This window comes from Mobula hypostoma, chromosome 12 (genome assembly GCF_963921235.1).
Source record: "Mobula hypostoma chromosome 12, sMobHyp1.1, whole genome shotgun sequence".
Classification (NCBI taxonomy): domain Eukaryota; kingdom Metazoa; phylum Chordata; class Chondrichthyes; order Myliobatiformes; family Myliobatidae; genus Mobula; species Mobula hypostoma.
Genome location: NC_086108.1, coordinates 20045307 through 20057649, shown reverse-complemented (window position 1 = coordinate 20057649; position 12343 = coordinate 20045307). Strand labels below are relative to the sequence as shown.

The 12343-nt window shown below is 38.4% G+C and overlaps 1 protein-coding gene across 4 annotated transcripts in view; it reads right to left on the bottom strand.

Moving 5' to 3' along the window:
* The window catches only part of dars2 (aspartyl-tRNA synthetase 2, mitochondrial), a 95429-nt gene that overhangs the window by 79356 nt on the left and 3730 nt on the right, over nt 1-12343 (bottom strand). For 3 of the 4 annotated variants that reach the window (XR_010019869.1, XM_063063705.1, XM_063063704.1), the window contains exon 2: nt 3171-3270. The exons of the other annotated variant lie outside the window; for it this stretch is intronic. Coding sequence is in view for 2 of the 3 variants with exons in the window: in XM_063063705.1 (XP_062919775.1) it covers nt 3171-3270 (100 nt within the window). In the remaining variant the exon portion in view is untranslated. The remainder of the gene's footprint in view (nt 1-3170; nt 3271-12343) is intronic. 4 annotated transcript variants of the gene reach the window in all.

Genomic DNA, 12343 nt, shown 5'->3' with positions numbered 1-12343 from the left:
AGGCAAGGAACGTTTTTTGTGGGTACACATTTGTTCATGTATTTCCATATGAAATTGATGATAACTGTGGCATATTCACTTAGGTCTTTTAATGAATCCTTGAACATGATCCAATCTTCTAACTCTAAACAATCCCAAATTCACTTCTCTGCCTCTGCCACCCAGCTCTTCATCAGTGTTGCATTCTTCAATCTCTGTCTGTACACCAACAGAAGCCGCAGAGCATGGTAGTTGGATTTACCAAGGCGTACTTAATGGTGGTATCACAGTGGTCGAATGTGTTCGGTCTTCTAGTGTTTCAGATAATGTTGATTGTGATTAGGCAGACACTTACTTAAGCTAAACTGATACAAGTCACCTGCCACGATGTAACGGGTGACAAGGTATGCCACTTTACTCTTGTTGATTACAACGTCAAGCTTCTCAAGTGCGAGCTTGATGTCTGCCTGAGGTAAGATGTAGAATGCAGTCAGGAGAACAGGAGAAAACTCCGCAGCAGGTAGAAGAGTCAGCACTTCAGTGCAAGATGTTCCAGGCAGGGGGAGCAGGAATGGAACAAAACCACTGTGTCTGTGTACCACGATGAGTTTATCATTAAGACACAGCCACCTTTTCCCTTACCTGACGCTGCTATCTGGGCCATGCGGTCGATCAATGAACTAGACACCATGTCAGTTGAGTTGGGTTAATTTCACATGTCTGTGAAATAGAGTACTGTACACAGCAGCCCCTTGTACCCTACCAATAGTCATGCTCTGAGATCCTCAATCTTGTTTTCTAATGACTACACATAATCCAGAAGCGTGCCAACAAAGGATTGCCTTGGTCTTCAGTCTTACCCGATACCCTCCCCTGCAACCATGTTTTCAAAGACTAAGAGGCCTCCCTGGTATTTCCAGCTGCAAGCCTTATCTTCTGGATGATTTATTCTGCCATGTCTATTGGTTCTTTCTAGGATTCGTACTGTTGGTTATTCATTTTAATGGCTTTATGCAGGCTGTTTACTGCAGTAGTTTCCACGGCAATTTTCAAGTTTAAAAGATCAGCCCTCAATTATGAAACTATATTGCTGCTATCTGCTTGCATTGTATTGCCTTAACCATACAGTCAGCGGCCATTTTATTAGGTATGGGGTATACTGGTTCAAGCTGACAGAAAGGTGACAGTAACTCAGATAGTCACATGTCAGAAACTACATGCTGAATGGAATTTCAGAGTTGAACATGTTCATTATACCTGCCTCCAAACCACTGACTTTACTGTGTTTTATTATTCTTGTTAAATCTGTTTAAACAATAGTATATAAAATTCAGAGTTCAGGAACAATCCTTGTCAGTGTTTCTACATTGAAAGGGAAGACCATAAGACAGAGGAACAGAATTAGGCCATGTGGCCCATCAAGTCTGCTCTGCCATTCAATCATGAATGATTTACTATTCCTCTCAATGCCATTCTTCTGCCTTCTCTCTGTAACCTTTGATGCCATTACTAATCAAGAACTTATCAACCTCCACTTTATATATACACAATGAATGCAGATTCACCACCTTATGGCTAAAGAAATTCTTCCTCATCTCTATTCTTCTGAATACGTTCGCCTCTATTCTGAAGCTGTGCCCTCAGGACCTAGATTCACCCACTATTGGAAATATCCTCTCCACGTCCACTCTATCAAGGCCTTTCAATATTCAATAGGTTTCAATGAGAGCCCCTCTCATTCTTCTAAACTCCAGCGAGTCACCAAATGCTCCTCATATGTTAACCTACGAATGATTCCTTGGATCATTCTTGTGAACCTCCTCTGGACCCTCTCCAAAGGTAGCACACACAGTCTGAGATAAGGAGCCCAAAACTGCTCATAATACTCGGTGTGGTCTGATCAATACCTTATAAAGCCTTTACAATTACTATTTTATTAGGTACAGGGTATACTGGATCAAGCTGATAGGAAGGCAACAGTGACTGAAATAACCACACATTCCAACAGTGGTGTGCAGAAGAGCACCTCTGAATGCACAACACATCGAACCATGAAGCAGCAGCAGAAGACCATGAACATACAGAACATGTAACCCATCTACTTCAAGGTTCAACGTGTTGAGCGTTCAGAGATACTGTTCTGCACACCACTGCTGTAACATGTTGTTATTTGAGTTACTGCCAGCTTGAACCGGTCTGGCCATTCTCCTCTGACCTCTCTCATTAACAAGGTGCTTTTGCCCACAGAACTGCTGCTCAGTGGATGTTGTTTTGCTTTGAGACTGTTGTTGATGAAATTCCCATTAATCAGTAATTTCTGACGTATTTAAACCACCAACAATCATTCCATGTTCAAAGTCACTTAGATCACATTTCTTCCCCTTTCTGATGTCTGGTCTGAACCTTTTGACTAGGTCTGCATGCCTTTATGTATTGAGTTGCTGCCACACGATTGGCTGATTAGATATTTGCATTAACAAGCAGGAACACAGATGTACCTAATAAAGTGGACACTGAGTGTACATCCCTGCTTTTATATTCTAGTTCTCTCTAAATACTAACACTGCATTTGCCTTCCTTACTACCGACTCATTCTGCAAGCCAACCTTTAAGGGATCCTGCACTAGATTTTCCAAGTCTCTTTGCACCTCTGATTTCTGAATTTGCTCCCTGTTTAGAAATAGTCACCTTTATTCCTTCTACCAAAGTGCATGACCATACACTTCCCTACACTGTAATTCCACCTGCCACTTCTTTACCCATTCTCCTAGTCTGTCCAAGTTCTTTTGCAAATCCCCTACCTCCTCAATAGTACCTGCCCTTCTATCTATCTTTGTATCATCCACAAACTTGGCCACAAAGTCCATTCCGTTATCCAAATCATTGACACATAATGTAAAAAGAAGTGGCCCCAATACTGACCCCTGCAGAACACCACTAGTCATCGGCATCCAACCAGGCCACCCTTATTTCCTCTCTTTGCCTCCTGTCTGCTACCTCCTTCAGAACCCTGGGGACTTATCTACCTTCAAACCTTTCAGCTTCCCAAGTACCTGTCCTTACTAATAGCAACTATACTCACTTCTGCCCCCGACGTTCTCGAATGTTACTTGATGTAAGTGTACAAACAACACACTTGCCAAATAAAGCTAATCTACAAATCAGCAAAGGAACAAATACTTAGTACATACCTTTGATACTGAATCCAGCCACAGAGTCTAACCTCCTGACCAATATGAGCAGCACAAAGCTCTCCACAAGTATGAGTCCGAGAAACAAAACTGTTCAGGTCTACAGTAGAAGAAAACAGGAATTTCATTATTTATCACACCAAACCTTTTTTGTGGGGAAAAAAGCAACAAAAGTTTTCTGAAGCTGAAGAATATATGGATTCCACTCAATGCTCATAGGTTTTGCAGTCAGTGAGAAACCCACTTTGTTAGAGTTGACATGATGGCCCTGAAATCGAGTGTATTAAGTTGGTTAATAGGTTTAAAAAAAAGCAAAGAGCAGGGATCAATAGGTCCTTAAGTCATGGGAGCAGAATTAGGCATTCAGCCCATCATGTCTGCTCCACCATGACATCATGGATGGTGTATTCTCTCTCTTGACCACATTCTCCTGCCTTACCCCGTAAGCTTTAATGCCCTTACGAATCAAGAACCTAACAACTTCTGCTTTAAATATACCCCAGGTTTGGCCTCCTCTGTGACGATGAATTCCATATATTCACCACCCTGTGACTAAAGAAATTCCTCTTTTTCTCTGATTTAAAGTGATATCCTTGTATTATGAGCTGTGTCCTCTGGGCCTAGACTTCTCAATACAACCTCTCAATGTCAATTCTGTCTAGGTCGTTCAATACTCGATAGGTTCCAATCAGATTTCTCCCTCCCCGCACATTCTTCCAAATTCCAGCGGGGGTAGTCCCAGAGCCTTCAAACACTTCTCATACATTAACACTTTCATTCCCAGGATCATTCTTATGAACCTCCTCTGGACCTTCTCCAATGCCAGCACGTCCTTTCTTAAATAAGGGGCCCAAAACTGCTCAAAATACTCCTAGTGCAGTCTGACCAATGCCTTATAAAGCCTCAGCATTACATCATGCTTTTATATTCTATCTTCTTACAATGAATGCAAACAGCAAGTTAACCTTTAGGAATCCTGCATGAGGACTCTCAAGTCCATTTTCACCTCTGATTTCTGAATTTTCTCCGTTTAGAAAATAGTCCACACCTTTATTCTTTCACCCAAGATGCATGACCATACACTTCCCTACACTATATTCCATCTGCCACTTATCTGTCCATTATCCTGATCCAAGTCCTGCAGACTCCCTGCTTTCTCAGTTTGACAGGCTATTTCTACCATTGAGCACACTGACACCGAGTGCTACCACAAGAAAGCAGCATCCATCATCAAGGATCCCACCATCCAGGTCATTCCTCCTTCTCACTACTACCATCAGGCAGAACGTACAGGAGTTTTAGGTCCAACACAGACAAGCTCAGGCTTCGTTATCTACAAAAATCAGGCATCATGGCTGTAACTGGCGTGGATAACTTCACTCACAACTCTAAACTGATTCCACAACCTACAAACTCACTTTTGACAATAACAATTCCTGTTCTCAGTATTATTTAATTTTTATTTGCAAAATTTGTCTTTTGCACATTGGTTGTTTGTCAGTGATAGTTTATATATGGTTTATACTTTATACTTTATTGTCGCCAAACAATTGATACTAGAACATACAATCATCACAGCGATATTTGATTCTGCGCTTCTGGCTCCCTGGATTACAAATCGATAGTAAATATTTAAAATTTAAATTATAAATCATAAATAGAAAATAGAAAAATGGAAAGTAAGGTAGTGCAAAAAAAACCAAGAGGCAGGTCTGGATATTTGGAGGGTACGGCCCAGATCCAGGTCAGGATCCATTCAGTAGTCTTATCACAGTTGGAAAGAAGCTGTTCCCAAATCTGAATTCAATTGTATTTCTTTATTTTCCTGTAAATACCTGCAAGAAAATGAGTCGCAAGGCCATATACAGTAACTTGAACAAACTTTGTTATAAATTTTCTTTGATTTTTGACTTTGACCAGTGAAACTGAACCGTGTTCGATCTCCCGTTACAACATAAAAATAAGAATGAGGATTAGGCTATGCAGCTCTTTTTGCCTGTTCCTCCATCAAAATCATGGCCGTACTTCTACTGTAGTATCACCTTCCAGCAAAATCCTCATAAGACTTGGTTCCCTGATGTGCAAAATCTATCAAACTATCAATCTATCAAAGAGGCTAGAGAAATGGGCAACACTGTGCTGAATGGAACACATCTGGAAAAATCTGAAGGTGAACAATTCAGCAGAAAATACAGGAGTACTAAATACTTTTTAAGTGATGAGTGATTGGGAAATGTTGATGGTCAAAAGGAAATGTGCATATGCCACTGAAAGTTAACATGATGTAGCAGTGGGCAAATGGGAAGGCAAGTAATAGGCTGCCCTTTACTGCATAAGGATTTGATACAAGAGTAATGATATCTTTCTGCAATTATAGAAACACAGAAACATAGAAAACCTACAGCACAATACAGGCCTTTCAGCCTACAAAGTTGTACCGAACATGTCCCTGCTTTAGAAAGTACTAGGCTTATCCATAGCCCTCTATTTTTCTAAACTCCATGTACCTATCCAAAAGGCTCTTAAAAGACCCTATCGTATTCGCCTCCGCCACCGTTGCCAGCAACCACTCACCACTCTCTGTGTAAAAAACTTACCCCTGACATCTCCTCCGTAAGTGCTCTCCAGCACCTTAAACCTGTGTCCTCTTGTGGCAACCATTTCAGCCCTGGGAAAAAGCCTCTGACTATCCACACGATCAATGCCTCTCATCATCTTATATATCTCTATCAAGTCACCTCTCATCCTCCGTCGCTCAAAGGAGAAAAGGCCGACTTCACTCAACCTGTTTTCATAAGGCATGCTCCCCAATCCAGGCAACATCCTTGTAAATCTCCTCTGCACCCTTTCTATGGCTTCCACATCCTTCCTGTAGTGAGGCGACCAGAACTGAGCACAGTACTCCAAGTGGGGTCTGACCAGGGTCCTATATACCTGCAACACTACGCTCTTAAACTCAATCCCAAGATTGATGAAGGCCAATGCACCGTATGCCTTCTTAACCAGAGTCAACCTGCGCAGCTGCTTTGAGCGTCCTATGGACTCGGACCCCAAGATCCCTCTGATCCTCCACACTCCCAAGAGGCGGGAGGAGAAGATGGCGGCGCGATGCAGCTCACAGTGGCCACTCCGGTGGTGATGTCTGTTATTTGTCAAGTAGGGTGCTGTGCACAATCCTGATTTGATGGAGACGTACATGAGAGCACAGAGGAGCATCTAGTGAAACTTCTGAAATGCCTGCTTCGCTGCTGCTGCTACTGTGTGGTCCAGAATCTCCCGAGGGGAAGGCCCCGAGTCCTCGGCTTTGCTTGTTGCTTGGCAGCTGGGGCAGGGTCGAAGCGCTTGGCAGACAATGGTGCTCGGAGAAGCTGTGTCGGAGGGGCTGGTCGGAGGCTCAAAGTTTTCGGACGGACTCAGAGACCACTGCGGTCGGGTCTTCCAATGGTGCTGCATCAGCAAGTTTGCGGCGCTTGGGGGTTCATGGTAGGGAGGGATTCTCCCTTCTGCCACCTGCGTGAGATGAGGAGGCTATTGGGACTTTGGACTTTTTTTTTCCGGCGGGGGGGCACTCATGGAGTGAGCTGTACTTTGACGTTGCTCCATTCTCTTTATCTTTTTTACATGTAACCACTCTTATTTACTTTACCTATACTTACACTAAAGGAATTATACTACAAATATATCTTTGAAATTTGATTTTTACTTACTGAAAATGCATACCAGAGGACGAGAAGTTAAAAACGGAAAGGGCTCCAGTGGGAACGGAAAAAAAGATGATGATCCTGAAGCATCGAAGGAGGCTCCACTAACTCTTGAAATAATGAAGAAACTTCTAGAGACTACAATTAATCAAAGACGCACCGTAATTGAAGGAGTGGTGAAGACGACTCAAGATGATATTAAATCGTTCAGACGTGAAATCGATCAACAACAAATTAGAATCTTGGAACTGGATGAAGATGGCCGCAAAAGGGATCGAAAAATTGAAGCTCTTGAAAAAAATTTAACTTTGGCAACTCAGCAGTTGGAGCGTTATAAAGCCAAGATTATTGATCTTGAAAATCGCTCTCAACGACAGAATCTGCGAATAATCGGTTTTCCTGAAGATGTTGAGACGGGAGATCCTGCTAAATACTTTTCTAAATTGTTAGTGGATGTGTTTGATTCAGATATTTTGGAGGAACCCCCGTTGTTAGACCATGCACATCGTTCTTTACATGTTAAACCGGCGAAACAAGCCAGACTGAGGCCAGTCATTATTCGGTTTCACTATGTTCATGTTAAGGAACAAGTGAATCGAGCTGCTCGACAGAAAGGCTTTGAATTTCAAAGTTTTAAATTTCGAAATGTTGAGGAGTTCAGCCAAGAATTATTGAAAGAACGGGTGGCTTTTAAACCACAGATGTCAGAATTTTATCGTCAGGGCTATAAAATAGCGTTGTTGTTCCCAGCCTGTTTGAGAGTTGTTATGCCGGACAAATCTTGTCGTTTGTTCAAAACTCTGACCGAAGTTCAAAGTTTTCTCGACAATTTGTCTTCCTCTGCTGAGGACTAATTAATGCATTGTTTTTTTTTCTTTTCTTTGATCTGATTTTCATTTCCTTTTTTTAAAAAAAAAGTTAATATTTACCTTATAGAATTAGAATTTTATATTCTGAGGGTTCTTGCCTTGATTTTGTAGTGTAGGTACTTTTTACATTCTTAAATGATAATACGCTTTTTTTTTAGTGATTTTGTATATCTCACTTTTAATATTTTTTCCTTTTGAGAGCAATTTAGTTACAGTTTTAACGTTTGTTTTCCATTTTTTCGTAATGTTACTGGAGAAGTATTATATTTTAAGATGGTGGATTGCTTCTTTCTTCTTCCTAGAATTCTCTCTTCTTCTTGAGTCACTTCCGATCATTTATATACGAAAAACTAATAATATGAATTGGCACCTGGTCTCTTTTTTAAATATAAGTAAGAAGTATCTATTTTATGCTTGTAATTGTTGTAATCTTTTCCTTACATTTATACTAACTTTTTTTCACTTTTTTGACTATGGGTGGTGTTTCTTATGATAAACATATTTCTTTTGGGTTGCCTTCTGGAAAGATGGGGTTAGATTTTGCTGTAGATTTAGCATTGGCCACTTTCTGGCTTTTTTCTGTTTTTTTGCGGGAGAGGGGTGGCATTTTTGTTCCTATTTTCAATTTAGTTTTTCTTTTTAAACGGGCTGACCTGAAACTACCAAAATGTCCGAAATGCCGTGACTTGCGGTTCCTCTTTGGACCTTCTTCCCTCTTCCGGGGTCATGAGTTTGTACTCTGGTTAACCCTTCACATACCTTATGCTCGAGTTCAGTACTATGGATAAGATTATTAATTTGGTTTCTTGGAATACAAATGGTTTAAACCACCCGATTAAACGGAAGAAAATTTTTTTTAAGTATTCCATAGGATGAATGCTCACATTATCACAAGAAACTCATGTCCAAAAAGAGGATAATCAGCGTTTTTATAGGTTCTGGAAGGATTAACAGTACCACTCGAATTCACAGGCCAAAGTAAAAGGTCTTTCTATTTTTATAGATCCGTCAATTTCATTTTTGCATCATGAGACGGTTTCAGACCCGAATGGTAGATTTTTGTTAATTACTGGTTTGTTATTTAACAAAAAAGTTGTTATGCTTAATGTTTACGCCCCAAATGTTGATTGTCCCGAATTTTTTAAGAATCTTTTTACATCTCTTCCTAATTTAAATGATTATATGTTGATTTTAGGCGGAGATTTTAACTGTTGTTTAAATCCTTTGATGGATAGATCGATGTCCAATCAAGTACTCCCGAATAAATCAGCTACTCTTATTAACTCTTTTATGACTGACTGTGGAATCTCAGAAATTTGGAGGATCTTGCATCCTAACGAGAAAGAGTTCTCATTTTTTTCACATGTATATCATCACTATTCAAGAATAATTTTCTTATTGATTCTCAATTAATTCCATTTGTTATTGATTGCAAATATGATTCCATTGCTGTTTCCGATCATGTGCCATTGAAACTATCTATTAAGTCAAGGGATACATCTTCTAGTTCTGGACAATGGCCATTTAATACCACTTTGCTTCAGGATTCAGATTTTGTTAAATTTATTGAAGAACAGATTAATTTTTTCTTTACAACGAATTTTACGGAGAGTATTTCCCACGGGACACTATGGGACACTTTTAAAGCATACATTCATGGACAAATTATTTCATATACTGCTGGATTAGAAAAGCAAACTAATAATGAAATACTTAAACTGGTTGACAAGATTAAAGAAATTGACAAGAAATATTCTATAGCCTAATCAGGAGCTTTACAAAGAGAGAGTTGAACTTCAAATGGAACATAGTCTATTACTATCATCTTCGATTGAAAGCCAATTAATTAAAACTAAGAGTCAATACTATATACATGGTGATAGAACTGGGAAACTATTGGCTAATCAATTGGAATCGGCTTCGATTAAGCGACAGATTGTTAAGATTCGTAAAAAAGATGGTACTCTGACGGTTGACCATGATGAGATAAATAAATCTTTTCAAGAATTTTATACCTCCCTATATCAATCAGAATTTCCTGATGACTCCACTATAATGCATGAATTCTTAAAGAAATTGAATATTCCAAAATTATCATCTAATGAACATTTGAAACTAGATGTACCTATAGCGGTAGGAGAAATAAAAAATGCTATTTCTTCGATGAACTCAGGTAAAGCATCTGGCCCAGACGGGTATACAGTAGATTTTTTTACATCTTTCTCTACTACACTGACTCCTTGGCTATGTAGAACTTTTAGGGATGCAGTATCTATAGGTAAATTACCACAATCTTTTTATCGAGCTTCTATTTCCCTAATTCTTAAAAAAGATGAGGATCCTACTGAATGTGCATCTTATAGGCTTATATCTTTGTTGAATGTGGATCCTAAGATTTTTTCTAAAATATTGGCAATGAGTTTGGAGAATGCATTGCCTCAAATTATTTCTGCTGATTGGACTGGATTTATTAAAAATCGTTACTCTTTCTTTAATATTAGATTAATGAATATTGTTTATACTCCTTCACCCAGAACTCCAGAATGTGTCATTTCATTGGACGCTGAGAAAGCCTTTCACAGAGTCAAATGGACATATTTGTTTAATACGCTTGAGAAATTTAATTTTAGTCCGCTATTTATATCTTGGATTAAATTGATATATCTTACTCCTTTGGCTTCGGTATTTACTAATACTCAAAGATCTCCCCTCTTTCATCTATTCCATGGTACTAGGCAGGGTTGCCCTCTTAGTCCACTACTATTCGACATTGCCTTGGAACCGCTAGCTATTGCTATTCGTAACTCTCCTAATATATTTGGCATTACTCGTGGAAATGAGACACATAAATTATCACTATATGCAGATGATTTACTACTATATATTTCTAACCCGGGGAAATCTATTCCAGCAGTATTATCTCTGCTTGCTCAGTTCAGTAGTTTTTCTGGTTATAATTTGAATCTAGGTAAGAGTGAACTTTTTCCATTAAATATGCAGGTTCCCATTTATGGATGTTCTCCATTCAGAGTGATTACTATTTTACTTATTTGGAAGTTAAAATTACTAAGAGACATAAGGATTTATTCAAGTTCAACCTTTTACCGTTATTTAGTCAGGTTAAACAACTGATTACTAAGTGGTCCCTATTGTCTCTATCACTGATTGGCTGAATTAATGCTATTAAAAATGATTATTTTACCTAAATTTTTATATCTATTTCAAGCAATACCAATTTTTATTCCTCAATCTTTTTTTGATACTATCGATTCTAAAATTTCCTCTTATATATGGCAGAACAAAAATCCCAGGTTAAGTAAAAAATATTTACAGAAGTCCAAGAAAGATGGTGGTTTAGCATTGCCTAATCTAAGATTCTATTATTGGGCAATTAATATTTGATATTTAATATTTTGGACACAAGATTGGAATATAATTCCAAGTCCACATTGGGTAAACCTTGAAGGCTACTCTGCACAAGGGTTCTCTTTGGCTTCCATTTTAGGAACTTCACTTCCCTTTGTATTATCTAAATTGAATAAACAAATGATTAATCCAATAATTAAACATACATTACAAATATGGTTTCAATTTCATAAATTTTTTAGTTTGAACAAATTTATATTATCAAGCCCTATTATATCTAATTTTTTTTTCAAACCTCGGTTGTGGATCAAGCCTGTTTGATATGGAAAACGAAAGGTATGTTTTCATGACTTATTTCTGGATAACTGCTTCATATCTTTTGAAGTTATCTAATAAATTTAATTTGTCCAGATCCCATTTTTTTTTAGATATTTACAAATAAGAAACTTTTTAAGTACCTCGCTGCCTACCTTCCCAATCTCATACCCTACTGATTATCACCGATAACAATTTAGGTTTAAATCCCTTTCAGAAGGGATTACTAGCATCTATTTATTTATGAAATTACAGCAAGGGACATCTGATAAAATTAAAAATGAATGGTAAAGGGAACTTCAACTTTGCCTACCTATAGAGAAATGGGATCAAGTTTTTCATTTAGTTAGTTCTTCCTCTATATGTGCTAAACATACGCTAATACAATTTAAAGTAGTGCATAGGGCCCATATGTCTAAAGACAAATTAACCCATTTTTATTCCTGTATAAACCCTATTTGTGACAGATGTCACTCTGAGGTGGCTTCTTTAACTCATACGTTTTGGTCCTGTCCTCTTTTGGAAAAATTCTGGAAAGATATTTTTGATATTATCTCAACAGTTTTGTGTTTTGATTTACAACCCCATCCTATTACGAAAGTTTTTGGTTTGCCAGTGGTAGAACATAGATATTTATCCTCTTCAGCCTGTCAGATGATTGCATTTGTTATGTTAATGGCCAGAAGATCAATTTTATTGAACTGGAAGGAGACCAGTCCTCCTACTACATTTCAAGGGTTTTCCCAAACTATGTTATGTTTAAATTTAGAAAAAAATCAGAAGTGACATTTTAGATCCTTTGGTTAAATTTGAAGAGACTTGGAAACCATTTATTCAACATTTTCATATGATGTAATTTGACCTTTCCAAATCCTTATTAACTTAAAATATATGAATAGAGGAGCGGAGTTGACGACATTAC